This window comes from Hoplias malabaricus, chromosome 6 (assembly GCF_029633855.1).
Source record: "Hoplias malabaricus isolate fHopMal1 chromosome 6, fHopMal1.hap1, whole genome shotgun sequence".
Classification (NCBI taxonomy): Eukaryota; Metazoa; Chordata; class Actinopteri; order Characiformes; family Erythrinidae; genus Hoplias; species Hoplias malabaricus.
In genome coordinates, this window is record NC_089805.1 from 31,994,878 (window position 1) to 32,010,208 (window position 15,331).

The window sequence follows — 15,331 nt, forward strand, 5'->3', positions numbered from 1 at the left end:
TGACGGCAACCAGATCATGTTCTGGAGCGTTGTATGGTTCAGAATTCCTCTGGCTCCAATGGATGTATTTTCTGTCGCCTATACATGACATGGGGATGGAGTTGTGTGAATCAACTGAACAAGACCATTCTTGCAGGAGGTAACTTTTGTTCTCTTTAGCTCTTCTGAGTGAAGGGGCCAGTTGTTTTCATGGTCACGCTGCACCCCAGCTACGACACAGTGCTGCATCAGTGTGGAAGAGTGTGAGTGTCCGCATGTGTGAGTGTGGGCCCAACTTTACAACAAGATTTTGTGTGCACTGTGAATGAAAACAAACAATTGTTCCACAGAATTGATAAAACATTCATTATAAATGTAGCACAGAATTAGCTTCTTTGGTGAACAACTATAAGTACTCAAATGTGTTGTTCCTTGTGACACTCTCCATATATATATATACACACACTGTATGGACTGTGGAGTGAAAGATATGTTTTAAAATTTTAAAGGCATTTAATATGGCATTTTTTTGTTTAAAACATATTTTATATAACTTTAAGACCCACCAAAATCATTAATAAGTCTACATTTAATTTCATGGTATCCAAAAAATGAAGACAAGTCAAATCTAGCACACGTCTGAAACTTCTAAATACTGTGAGCTACACTAATACAGAAGAGCAAAATTAAAGGGCCATGAAAATATAAGCTGGTTTACTCGTTCTCTCTCACCATTGTGTATTTATCTATCCAATCAAGACAAAGCATGACAATAAAACAATTAAAGGGGAGAAAATGTTGAGCATTCTGCTATACATGCATCAACACCTCTCACTTGCAGCCAGTGAAATATTCATGACTCTCACCTCCTGTATGTTTCAGGAGAAGGGCCTGAGTCAGTAGGTCAGAGTGGGAGGACAGCAGCGCAGTGTCAGTGTGAAGGTATAAAACAAAACAAAGCATAAGGTCAGAAATGGTGCAGCTGAGCGCTTGCTGATAGCAGCATGTGATATCTGCCTTTCTGTCTGAAGCGGATGTTTATTGGGCCATTTCAGCAAGACTGTGATCTTTCAGCATAAATAAAGCTTCACCAAGATGTGTTGTGATAATAAGGCTATTATTAGGGCCATGTCAGTTAGCACTATTTGTTCTGTTGGAAACAATTTATAAACTTAATACAATCTGATGCCTACAAAGTCAACACTTATTAACTTATAGGGGAATGTCCAGACTTTCCAACTTTGTAAATACACAGTGTACACAAACCCATAGATAATTGCTCAAATGCTTCTTCTAAAATTAACTATACACAAGTAATTTGTCCACTTTTTTGCAGTAATACTTAATAAAAAAATCATACTTAAAGCTGGAACATTGCTGTGAAGATATGAAAATAAAATAACATTATCTGAACAAGCCTTAGCCACATTGTTTTTCACCATCTGTCTGAGTGACCTGTTTTTTGTTACCAATCCAGCTCAGCTCCAATAATTTATTTGCTTCTCACTGTGGTCTCAAGACTATGGTGTGACATTTCAGTCAACATAATGGATCATGTACAGAGGTAGTCATGCACCATTGATAATTCAGTTTAAACTAATCCCCTTTAATCATCGACATAATACAGAAACTGCACTACTTTCTAAATTCACAGTGTCATCAGACAGATGCGAAGAAAGAAGGAGAGTGCTGTGAAGCCCTATCTTTTTTTTTTTTGTCCTTAGTGGTGCATTAAAATTCCTTGTCCAAACAGATCCAAACAGAGTAAACAAAAGCTTCAATTCACAACAGGGTTATTTCTAATGAATGTTCTTCATCACAGAGGAACAGATCAGTCTTATGAGAGGCAAGTGAGATGATATTGAACCTTGCCGGAATGATCTCTGATTTAATACTTTAATAACACATCCATTTTTATTGTGCAGATTTGACTGATTAAATAAATATATACAATGCAATTGTGTTTCATTTATTGTGATTCATTAATGTTGTCAGCAGCATTGAGTTCAGCAAACTCTATGTGTTAAAATCACAAAATATTTATGTTAATGTTATTTTCTTAATGTTTGCTTAAACTTCTTTTAGGAGAAAGGAAGAATAATTAGTAGTAAAGTGCTTTTCTTATACTTTGAACTAACAGACAACATTGAACAAGGGTCTTTTTCCCTTTGAATTGCTCTAGTAAATTAAATTTTAGCATGTAATCATTCATTCATTCATTCGTTATCTGTAACCCTTATCCAGTTCAGGGTCACGGTGGGTCCAGAGCCTACCTGGAATCATTGGGCGCAAGGCGGTAATACACCCTGGAGGGGGCGCCAGTCCTTCACAGGGCAGCACAGACACACACACACATTCACTCACACCTACGGACACTTTTGAGTCATCAATCCACCTCCGGAAACCGGAGCACCCGGAGGAAACCCACGCGGACACGGGGAGAACACACCAACTCCTCACAGACAGTCACCCGGAGCGGGAATCGAACCCACAACCTCCAGGTCCCTAGAGCTGTGTGACTGGTGCTAACATTAGATCCATCCAGATATGTTTTATAAAACATGAGTAAATAGGCGAGTAAATATTTTTGCTCATCTTACAGTGAGCCATGATGCATATGAATCTATGATATATGATTAAAAACGATTAAAAAAACCTTTTCAGTGTTACTCTCAAATAGTATTTTCTGTTGTCTATTATCAAATCTCAATGATGCGCATAAAGCCCTAATAATCACTAGAGATCAATTATTCACCTGTTTGTTCATGTTCTGTAGTTAATGTATCCTGATCAGAGTCACAGTGGGTCTGGAGCCTACCTGAATACACAAGAATCTGTTAGAATATTGCTGTGCCCCTGAACTTCAATGTATTTTTAAACCTTTACTTACTCTCTGCTGACAGTTCCTTCATATTTACAGCCATGACTGGGTTAAATGGCCAAGAGGTTCTGGGACTCATCTTGCAATGTGCCTGGAGCTTAGAACTGGGGTCTATACTAAGTGACACAGTGGAAGTGAAACTTGTAACCACATTTTATGTGTTTGGTTTTCCGTTTCCCTTAGGGAATGGATCAGCCGTAGATATATGAGTTCAGTCTGTGGAAAGCTCATTGGTTATGGTCTTTTTGAAAGATACTTGTGGATTCTACTAATAAGAACATACATTTATTTTAGGATCAGGGGAATATGATGTAATGAATCAAACAAACAAACAAAAAACCCAACAATATTCAAAGTTACTCTTAAATTCTCAAAGCCATGCTAGCTAGGGTGGGATTGATTGTACACAGCTGCCAGTTTTCTCTCTTCTTCTGCATATTTTCCTGGTTTTCTGCTTTGCAGTGAATGCTAAAGCTCTTCCAGCCTTTCACACAACCACAATAAATTTTAAGCAGCTATTCATACATCTTATGGTTGACTAAATGTGCTTTTACAAATGTAATTCCCTGCTTAGGATTTGAAGTAATTTTTTCTTATCTATTGCAGCGAGTAGCGAACCATATAAATTCTGCCTTTTTTTTAAATAATAATAACAGGTTTGCTAACACTCTCATAATTTATGAAATTTCAAGGCACCCACATCACTCAGAACATATTTGCAAGAGGCTGTTTTTGATCTTTCTCATGACAGTGTGGCCTTTAAAAAATGAATGAGCTGTGTCTCTTGTTGCTCTGGCTACAGTGTGAGCAGAGAGAGTTGTTTTGAAGTACGAAATATGTACTACGTCTTTAGAAATGACATTTGTATGCTAATCCATAATTGCTATGTTAAAGTAATATGATCTGATTTTTGATTCCATTACATTTAAATAACACAGACTTAAAATATATGAGCAAATATATGTAGATACCTGCTTATCCAACATTTCTTCTGATGTGAAGGGCATTAATAGGTTATTTATTCCCTCTTGCTGCAACAACAGCTTCTTTTCACCTAGGAAACTTTAAATTACATTGATGTTGGATACAAAATGATGCTGGATGATAATTAAGGGAACACGAAACATGCACCAGCTCGTCCGTATTGGATATTCCACTGTTCCTCAGCACAAGATCAGTGGGCTTTATTCCACTGTAGTCCCATTGTATTAAACTGGAAGGGAAATTGTTGGCAGATTACATACAGATTCATTCAAGTACAAAAATATAAACAAAATCATGATGATTTTTTGTCGTAGGGTTCTTAAGAATCCTACATAGAGTTCATATTAAAATGAGAGAGTATGAAAAGGTTCATATTTAATAGCACCCTCATGGACAGACTTCTCATGATCTTTTGTGACTCTTTGAGCCACAAGTTTTTTTCATTGGGATGTACCATGACACACTTGGTCCATACATATTTTATAGAGCCCTGCTTTCCACAAGGTTACTGTGGTGGCCAGGTGAAGAGCTGATTAATGACCTGACAGTGTGGAGATGCAGAGCCATGACAGATCCTGAAGTGCTGAATAATGCAAGGGTCAACGTGTTGAATGTGTACGTGCTAGATGCATGCAAGTGTGCCTTTCTTCACAGCCCAGGTATTGTAAGTGAATGGATGCTCTTTTTCCTGACCAATGAATGTATCATATCATTTATGAGTGAACACATATCAAAATGCACAGATGAGAGGTGTGTTAGCCTCTTTATTTGATGGAAAATTATGTTTTAAATTGTGGTGGAAGGAAGAGGCTTGAAAATAATGACCATAATTATAGGGCTAGAATAGGCTATAGTCACTGGTTGGGTTTGGACTATGTGTGTCATGTTATGCACATTCTTTTCATAAATGCTGAATAGAAAGAGAGAGACAAAAGATGCAGTAAGGCACTGGAGAGTATGATTTACACAATTTACCCAGAATCATTAGGCAACAAGGCAGGAAAACAAGAACACTTATTTGAGGTTACAAGAGACTGACCAATAGCCTTGTGAGGAGGTAGTGTGATCTGGAGCAGATTCGAAAGGTGGGTCCACTACATAAGAAAACAAAATGGTCTCCATTCGAATTCGATTGTGAATATTTTATTGCAGTATCCAGAAAAAGTGATATTTACAAAAATTCAGTAGAAAAATAATAATTTATTAAAAAGTGAGAAAACCAAACAGATAAAGGCTTTTAACAGTCTAAATTAGGGCTACAAGTATAAATCAACCCAGGGGTTCACAGCTTCATAAATTCATTCAGCTGGCTCCTCTTGTCCTTGTTTCAGGCCTAGACACAGGCCCACCCTATATGTACAGTACTCCCTTGGCAGATTTTAAGCCAAGAGCCCCACCCCTAATTACTCTGGGCTGTAGCTTTAACACATAACAGGTGAATGGACTGTTTAAAAAGTTTACAATTAGCATTAACACAATTGATAAATCAGTGCACCTTGACTTCATCACAAGCCCTTGTACTATAGATGACCTGAGTCATTTTTGTCACTTTCAAATAAATGTCAATTACATACCTGTTCTTTCTGTGTTTTCGCGCCCATAGTCTAACAGCTGGAAATGATGCCTGACATAAGATTTAATCATTGTCAGAGATGAGAGTGTAATGAGACAGGCTGAAAATGAGGTCTTCACCCTTATTCTAAGCCACTAGAACCAGACAAGTTCAGTAATAATATCTGATCAAGGGCTCACCCAATGGTTTCTACAAATCTGATGTCTACTTAAAAGTAACATATTTACTATAATATAGTACTGTTTGTGTGGGTTTCCTCTCACAGTCTAAATTCAGATGTTACACAATGACCCTAATCAGGATGAAGCAATTACAGAAAATAAATTAAAGAGAGGTGTGGCATGGTGGTGCAGCAGGTAGTGTCACAGTCACACAGCTCCAGGGACCAGGAGGTTGTGGGATTGATTCCTGCTCCAGGTTACTGTTTGCGAGGAGTTTGGTGTGTTGTCTTTGTGGGTTTCCTCCGGGTGCTCCGGTTTCCTCCCACAGTCTAAAAACACATGTTGGCAGGTGAACTGGTGACTCAAAAGTGACTGTGTATGTGTGTGTTGCCCTGTGAAGGACTGGCACCCCCTCCAGGGTGTATTCCTGCCTTGCGCCCAATGATTTAGGGTAGACTCTGGACCCGCCGTGACCCTGAACCGGATAAGCGCTTACAGATAATGAATGAATTAAATTAAAGACAGCTTTTAAGGTAGTGGGGAAACTCTGTTCTCTTTGATTTGTTTAAGTTCCAATGCTCCCTGTCTTTTAAGGTGGAATGACATGTTTAAGGGGGGGGGGGGGAGACTATTATTTGTACATGGCTGAAGTTTAACTCATCTGTAAGTTTTTATTCACTCTTTGAATGTTCACAGAATCTCATTTGTATCTGGAGTTGTTTAGTTTTGTAGCACATTCAGTCTGTGTTTACATTCATACAGTTAGTGTTTTCTCGATTTTGGAGACATTTCCCCTTTAAGCAATCCAGAACAGCAAAAATAAGTCAGTATTACCAATTTCTCGAGCAGAAATAGAGCAAAACCCTCAGCTCATTTTATGCTTTTTCAATATGTAGGTCTTTCTCCGTGTGTCTTAGTGGCATTATTCAACAGGTTCTTACCTGAATACTCTTTTCTAGCTAAAATAGATGGCTATGCTAAGTTACTATGCTACGTTCTATAAACAAAACTTGTTTTATAACAATTCTTATTTCTCACTTATCACTTCATGTCACTAAAACTTTAACCTACCCTAGTGAAACACATATACTTATTTGCCAAGATAAATTGTCTGTTCCACTTTAAATAAGTGATTATGTGAGGCTTCTCAAACAAAACTCTAGCTGCTTATTTTTTTCAAGCAAACTATCAAATTTACAATTTTTAATCACGTTGTTCACCTTTGTATAAAACCCACAAAAACAGTCCTTGCAGATTTCAATGTCACTACTTCATAGAAAACACACAAACTATGGAGTTTACTTCTTTAATATATTCTATTTGTTTTTTAAATGACTTGTCTACCTTTTCAGCAGAAAATTAGCCAACTCTGTGTCGTAGTCTGTCTGCTTCTAAGCTGCCTTCATTCGTTAACCATATGGCCAGTATTTCCTCTTGTTTACCTCCGTCTCTGGTCAAGGAGATTTTTAGAAGGGCACTGAGTTTTTTTTTTGTTTTTTTTTTTTTTATCAAGTTAAACATCTAACATCTTATCTCTGTTTGTTTGGTCAGTTTTTGGCTGAAGGATGTTATAGCTGTGTAAAATATTGTGAGTAATGGCAACCCAGCGGGTCTGGACTGTAATGAGGGCCTCCAATAGCACTCCGCTCCGTACTGGGCACTTCTCGAAGAGAATATACACTCAGGGATGCCAGTGCTTCAACTTAGTCTGTTTCCTTAATCTCTAATCCCACACCCTGGACATTTATGACTGATTACAGTAAATATATTACAGTTGGTCCATTAACCGGCTTTTTACACCACTTTTCACACCACTTTTCACATGAAAGGAGAATAACACTTAATGTCCCAAGCTTTGTAGACATGGTTCATAATTGTGCACACACCTTGTATAATCTCCATATAAAAGCAGAGAAAAGAAATTATCCATTGCACGTGAGCCTAACGAAGTCACGAAGTCCAACGTAGAGGGATGGCTAGACATACACATTCACTCACACACTCACACCTACGGACACTTTTGAGTCGCCAATCCACCTCCCAATGTGTGTTTTTAGACAGTGGGAGGAAACTGGAGCACCTGGAGGAAACCCACTCAGACACAGGGAGAACACACCAATTCCTCACAGACCAATTCGCCAGAATTTTTTTTTTTTATTATTAAAAAGATACGCACAGGAGATTGGCTGAATTGCCCGAGGACCCAAGGAAGTCACAGTGCTTTTGGAAAAATGTCTTGTGGAAATATGAGATCCTAAGTGAATACTGTAATGTTTACAGATAATGAAATGAGGCTTTCAAAGACAAGAACACAGACCCTCTTGTCAAACATGGTGGAGGTTCACAGATTATTTGCTGCTTCTGGCACTGGATGCCGTGACTGCCTGCATCTCATCATGAAATCCAAAGATAACCAAAAGATTTTGGAGAACAATGTAGGGTCCAGGACCATATCAGATGTTATGTACTTTCCAGCAGAACCATTAACCAAACCAGCATTCAAAAGCATCAAGAAATAGTTTAAATGAAGGTGCTGGTGAGTGCTGAAGTGGCCAGTAAGGTGTCTAGGCTTAAATATCATAAACGCCTGTGGAGAGATCATAAAACAGCAGCTAGGACATGGCACCCTACAAATCTGAGAGACATTGAGCAACAGGCAAAAGAATAGTTGCCCAAACCTTCAGTAGAGGGGTGTGAGAAATTCATTTCATGGTTACAGGTAGCAACTGATTCCAGTTATTGATTCCAAAGGGCATACTACAAGATATTAAGGTGTAGGTCTGACTAATTTTGTCCAGTCTGCTTCTGGAGGACATATGAAAAGAAATCAGATTTTACTTTTCTTTCTCTGCTTTTATTGTTTCGAGGCAAAAAAAAAAAAGTTTTTCTGGGAGAAGGGTGCATTTTCTGGAACATAATGTGCTGGGGTGTCAAAATGTGATGGTATGTTCATTTCCTATTCATGCTTTGTTTTTGAATATTAAATTGCATCAGACTGTGAATTAGGGCTGGGTTAATGGCAACAGTTTCTCTCAAATTTATAAAAAATATATTAAAGGGACAAAGATGTGAAATACACAATTCCTATATGTTTTTATTGAATGTGGTGTTTTGTAATTCAGGGATACGGATGATAAAGCTCTCTCTTGTTTGTTTATATAGAACAGATGCCGTTTAAAACAGGGCAGGGCAGAAAGCTGCTGGGTGAAAATAGGACATTGAAAGTTGTTCCTGGGGCTGGAACCTAATGGCTTACAGTGACTAGGGTGTTTTGCCTGCTCCTGGATCTCTGTGCTTGGTGCCATGGAGACCAGCATATGCTCTTACTAAACTCAACCTAATCACACTCTGTCAGGTTCATGGACTGAAGGGTGCACATAAGCAGCAGACTTTTATTAAACACTTCCCAGGATTCCAGACCCCCTCGTATTAACCCTTGTGTATCTATGTGCTGATTATTTTACATCCTACTGTGCTGTTACACACTCTTAAAAAAAGAAATGCTTTGTAGAAGACCCATTAAGGGATTTCAGTGTTTTGGACTATTTATCTTTTATTCTTATTGCTTTATAAATCACATTTTAATCCCAGGGGCAAGGGCAATCACTGGGGTAGCACAACACCTAGTGTTTCTGTTACTCAATTCCTGGGGCTGTGGGTTCAGTGTACACTGGGTCACTGTCTGTGAAGTATTTGGTGTGTTCTCCCTGTGTCTGTTTGGGGTTCCTCCATGTACTCTGGTTTCCCATTCCTTAAACATATGTTGTTTGGTGGATTAGCTTTTCAAAATTAGGGTGTGTTCCTGCCTTGCACCCAGTGATTGCGGAGAAGCCCTGGACTCACCGTGACACTAACAGGATCAAATGCTTGCAGAAAATGAATGTATGAATTTTATCCCAGTTTTCTCCCTAATCATTAATTTCAGCCAGTTTCACAGCCCTCTGCTCCCCACATCACACACTGCCACCAGCCTGTGAGGGTGAAGGCAAGAACTCACTACATTCTATACAGGTAAATCCAGCACCCAAAGGGCAACACACATTCACTCACACCTACAGACACTTTTGAGTCACCAATCCACCTACCAATGTGTGTTTTTGGACCGTGGGAAGAAACTGGACCACCCAGAGGAAACCCATGCAGACACAGAGAGAACATACCAGGATTTGAACCCACAACCTCCAGGTCTCTGGAGCTGTGTGACTGCGACCCTACCTGCTGCACCACCGTGCCGCCCTACATGCATATATCCCCCAATATAATCTATAGCACTTTAGCCTGTCCAGATCAGCTTATGGCATAAGATTTATGGCATAAGATCATTTAAGTTTTTTAATCTTAAAGTCCCGGCCTGTTCCCCAGTAACACTAAGACCCTCCTCCCAGGCTCACCCCAAGCAAATCTGAAAACCTAAAAGCCCTGTTCTTTAGGATTATGATATAAGAAATCCTGGATGGTTAAATTTAACGAGGTACAATCTGCTTTTCACTGGAGGGACTTTAAAAGCACAGTACTAGGACTAAAAATATCATTGTGGTGTGGTCCCCAAATGTCACTATGTGAGGAATGGCGCTACTTAGGTGCAACTCCTAAACGTGAGTGAGTGAGTTACCAGCCAGGTCAATTAAGTGCTTCACATCAGAAAACGTTTAAGTGAAAGAGGGTGGAAATGGTAAAGTCAATTAATGGCTGATTTGATGCAGCTGCACCAAAGTGGACATGAAAGGTCGACAGTAAATAAATAAAAATAATAACAGGACATGTGTAGGACATGGGTTGTAAGCTTGGTGTGTCTTCAGTAATGAGCTCCGTGTGAAGGTAGTAATCTGATGGTCGATATCTGATACTGAATTTTTGCACGCAGTGTAGATGACGTGTACAGATGAGACGCTCTCGCTTGCTCTGGGTTGTTGGGTTTTTGTTTTTTTTCTGAGGGCTGTCAGCGCGGTGTTATCGTTTGACCCCGAGACTTATTCACACCTGAAGGGAAATTGGTGTCGAGGACGGGGCTGATGACGTCATGTGACTACATCAGTCCGTCACTCGCATGGTATAAATGGAGAAAGTTTCCAAGCGTCTCAGAACAGCAATAAAATCAGCGACAGAAAACCCACCGAGACTCACCGCACCTGTTTGACTGAAGGAGAGGAGATTTCTGACTGCCTTCGCGTCCTCTGACCCACACCACAGCGCAGCACCATGGACAGTGTCAGAGCGGCCGTGTACCTGGGGGTCTTCATCCTCGCGCTCAGCGTCCTGTGCCACGGTCAGGGGGCTATGGACGGCCGAGTGGCAGCGCACGAGGAGCAGCTCGCCGCCAGAGACTTGGTAAGACTCCAGTCAGAACTGTTCGGAGTTTCTGATCAGAGAATCGGCTCGGTGTTCACGGTAGAATCACGTTCTAGCGCTAAACTCATGAGCACCGCGTCCACTCGAGTTAGACTTCTCTACAAACTTGTTGCGCCTGCTCTAAACTCTAGAAACTTTACAAAATTAACGACCTTGTTGTTTTGTCAAATGGCTCCTCTCTTCTTTTCTCAGGCTGAAGCTCTAGAAGATCTCCTGGAAGGAGACGAGGACAACCGGATAACACTGGACAAAAGAGCCAGTGTCATTCCGAGGGTAATTATTATTATTATTATTATTATTATTATTATTATTATTATTATTATTATTACACAGCGACCCTGAAATGGAAAAGCGGAATAGATGATGATGATGATGATGATTATTATTATTATTATTATTATTATTATTATTTATTTTTATTTTTTATTTTTTGTAGTAGTAGTAGTGGTAGTGGTAGTGGTAGTAGTTTATGTTGAAAAATTATTTTCTACAATGGTTTGAAATCGGAGAAACTACTGGTGCTGAATTTTAAATCTGCAGATTTGGGCAATTGCAACGATGCAGACAACAATGTGACTTTTTAAAGAATCTGAACATAAACCTATACAGTCTTAGTAAATTATAGAAGAAGTCAGACAGACAATGTTGTATGTCATGGCACAGTCGTATACATTTAAAAGATTCTCCGTTTCCACTCTGTGCACACCTACAACACCTACAAGTGTTTTATATAAACACAGAAACATCCTAAGTGTCATAGTTAAGGCTGAGCTTTTATTGTTACATTAAAGTGGTGTCCAAAATCAACATTTCTCAGTGTAGTTCATTTCAGACTCAAGTCAAATGCCCAGCATATGTCTAATTTACAGCGGTCACCTCTCTGGGTTTCTGCTATCTACATAATTCAAATCCTGCTTTAAACAACGCCAGGTGACAATATAAACAAGGTCCCTGTTATTTCAGGCTACACTTTTACAAATATGTTCTATGTTGTGTTTGACTGATAAATAAAGGAGTACTCTTTGGTACTTTATACAATGTATGTTTTCGTTTTAAAAAGTGGGGTACAGCAGTTGTATTAGAGCAGAACACATCAACAAACTAAACCTGTAAAGTACAATATAAACATTCAAACTGAAAAATCGATGTTTAATAATTTTATGATTTATTTAGTTAGAATTGAGAATCCTGCTTTCTAAAATAGCCCCTTGTGTTTATGAATCCAAATAACCGAGTGTCGCTGGGTGTATCCGTTGTTGCGATGGTTACTGTTCTGTTGCGCACTGAGGAATAAAGTAAGTCAGTGTCACAACTAGAAAAGTCAGGTTCTTAAATTTCCAGTCATAGCAGGTTCTTTTTAGTGGTATTTTATCGGTAATTCAAAATGGAGCTTCCCGTCTCCTCGCAAAGTGTCACTGAGCTGTAATTGTTAGGGTGTGTGGAGAGTTAATAGGGTCCTGTTTTACAGTGTGACGTGGGGGAGCGCTGTGCTCTGAAGCACGGACCCCGCATTGGGCGGCTCTGTGACTGTATGAGAGGAACCGCTTGCAACACCTTCTTCCTGCGCTGCTACTGACCCCGCAGAACTACACTTCCCATCAGCCACTGCGCCAAAATCTCACCTCATCCACTGTCGTCCTGTTGTTGAATGTACAGGATTGATGTCTTGAAACTGTTCGTGTTTGTTGGTAATCTCGGACTGTGTGTGATTAGGCTTAGTTAACATTAAATGGATTTATTTTTGTTTAATAAAATGTCTTTAAGACTCTTGATTCTGACAAATGTCATAAACAGCCGAATGTAAAGCATAATGATTCATTTGATCTATATTTATATTTTATAAATGTTTTGTGTGGGTTTTGTTTGTCTTCTTCAAAGTACACCTATTAAAACATGATACCAGGTAAAAGATTAATAAAAGAAATCTACCATATCTATGAGAAAAGCGTCCTCACGCGCTGTTTGCCCAGGCCTTTAATGTCATATCATTAAATACTGATTGATCATGTAATGAATCATTAATTAGGCCTTCACCAAAGTCCCCAAAGGACCAACATTTCCCTTCAGCAGAGATCAGTGAGTGAGTATCCGAGGACTGCTGACCTGTGGTCATTTATCTGATCACTCTGATCACTCTAATAGCTTTCTTTTCTGATGTTCCTCATCAAGGGCTTGGGCTCTGAGCTGAACTTTACAGTCTCAGTCTGTCTGCTCTGAATAAATGTAGCAGTGAATCACAGCTGTGCCCTTTTCTACTCCACAGAAAAACCTCGCTTGGACGCTGACTCTGACCTTTCTCCACTAGATAACAAGCCTTTAAACACTGTGTCGACATAATCAATGGATCACTGGTGATTTCCTCCATGTCAGCAATGCACTGGCATTTAATTTCAATAAAACACCAAAGGAACTGAAAAAAGAAATTAATTAAGTGCCTACAATCTAATGTTGACTGGTGACAGTTTGGGAATAATGAAGAGAAGAAGAAAGAGGGCAGGACACACAGGTGGATGTTTTGTGGAAGGAGTGGGGTAAGGGAGATCATTGTAAAAGAGAAGAAGAACAGTCAAATGTCAAATATTACAGAGCTGCTAATTACAGTTCAGATTCCAGTTAACCTTAAAACAGATAATTTTCTCAGGAACGGGTACTATCTAATTTAATCAGAGGTTAATATTTTTCTTAATGGTTCCTGACAACATAAAAAAATTAAACTAAAGCACACACTAACCTGCCATGGAATCTTTTTGACACTTTTTTGACACTTTTCTATGGTACATTTTCCAGAACAAATTAGATACAAAGTTTATATGGGGGCAGGTGTGCTATACGTAACATAGATCACTCACAGGGAGCCAAACACTGTGCTGTGACACTGTATACACATAGAATTTTCAAGCCTGTTCTTCTTGGTATTCTTTGTTATAAAAACAGGACTCAACCTTCTTTTACAGAAAATAAGTTGCAGCTGCAGTATTGGTCAGATAAATGGCAATTACTTATTTTGTTAATTGTTCTGCCCTAGTTGTTAGTGCTTTATCTTCCCTCCTGTCACATTGTATTGACATGATTATTGGGGTATTTTGCTAAATATTTATGACAACATGCAGGCCAGACTAAGAATTTTAATTATAAATTTGAATGATAGAATTAATGGACAAAAACTTTGATTCTCTGAATATGTTTTATATTACTGTTAATGTTAAGTTGATATTTGAAATTACTGTCAATATTAAACAAAAGCAAATCACAGTATTAACAGAAATAATACTGTGAATTGTTATTGTTTTATACTGATACAAACAGTAACAATATAGGAGTAATTACTATGATAAATTTAATTATACATTGCTTACACTATTACATTTGCTGTATCCTTACTGTGGCTCCCCGAAGTTGGTCCTCCACCAATCAGAGGGAATTTACTCACCAAACATTTAGCACAAAATGTATGTCTCTCTCTCAGACACACACACACACACACACACACACACACACACACACACACACACACACACACACACACACACACACACACAGGATAAGGGCACTGGAGACAAAACAGACGCAGCAAATCCGTTCTGAAGCAGAGAGGATTAGCCTAGTCTTCAATTTGCTCAAAGACCAGGTTATAAGGTAACGGTATTTAGGTGTATCATTCTTGACCCCAACACACACTTTATAACAGTATATATTAAAAAATGATTAACTGAATTGTTTCAGCAAAGTCTCAATCATGTACACGTATTTAAATATTACTCACTAGACGTCGTGCGGTGTTTTTAACCGCCCATATTTAGACAAGCCACGCCCTTCTAACATGATTGGCTAGAATTGTTCACACTCTGCGCTAGGATTGGTTACTAGCTCACACTAATACAGTATTGGGCAATCACTTCGCTATATACGAGTCTGAATACAGGTAGGGGAAAATATAGCAAGGCTCATCTCTCTTCTCTCTTCTCTCAAATAGAAGCGCTAAACTAATACTATTCTTTAAACCTCATGATGCCAAATTTAACTTTATTGTTGATAGTGGGATGTATATTTTTATGTGTAATCACTGTGGAGGCGAGACCTCCAGAAAACCTGCTTCAGGGACCTATGGACAATGGCTATGTGACCCAAACAGAACCGGTAGGTAATGCTACCAAAACACAAACAGGTCTGTCGAAAGATTCTTAAGGACCAGGTCAATGAGCAGACTTCTTAGGCTGTAAACGTAACAACTACGTACACTCTCGAGTACATTATAGTTCTAGAAATAACGGCTTTAAAACCAAACCATTAGATATATCTTAATACTCAATGTTACACTGCAGCCTCTAAAACCAGAATCCGAAGCTTCAGCTATGGTCATGCAGAGTTGACATTCTTGGACTGAACACAAGTCCTGGGGCTAGA

The 15,331-nt window shown here is 39.0% G+C and overlaps 1 protein-coding gene across 1 annotated transcript; it reads left to right on the forward strand.

Annotated features, from left to right (window-relative positions):
* Window positions 1–10,413: 10,413 nt before the first annotated feature.
* cart4 (cocaine- and amphetamine-regulated transcript 4) lies at window positions 10,414–12,778 on the forward strand. The gene is made up of 3 exons (XM_066675881.1): window positions 10,414–10,906; window positions 11,120–11,200; window positions 12,396–12,778. The coding sequence occupies exons 1-3, from the start codon at window positions 10,778–10,780 to the stop codon at window positions 12,501–12,503; spliced, it is 318 nt and encodes a 105-aa protein (XP_066531978.1). The 5' UTR covers window positions 10,414–10,777; the 3' UTR covers window positions 12,504–12,778.
* The last annotated feature ends 2,553 nt before the right edge of the window (window positions 12,779–15,331 follow it).

Bases quoted from the DNA above. Each gene is read 5' to 3' on its own strand.
- cart4 (XM_066675881.1), top strand. From the start codon at position 10,778: ATGGACAGTGTCAGAGCGGCCGTGTACCTGGGGGTCTTCATCCTCGCG. The intron at 10,907-11,119 runs GTAAGACTCCAG...TTCTTTTCTCAG, and splicing joins AGCTCGCCGCCAGAGACTTG to GCTGAAGCTCTAGAAGATCT. The intron at 11,201-12,395 runs GTAATTATTATT...CCTGTTTTACAG, and splicing joins GAGCCAGTGTCATTCCGAGG to TGTGACGTGGGGGAGCGCTG.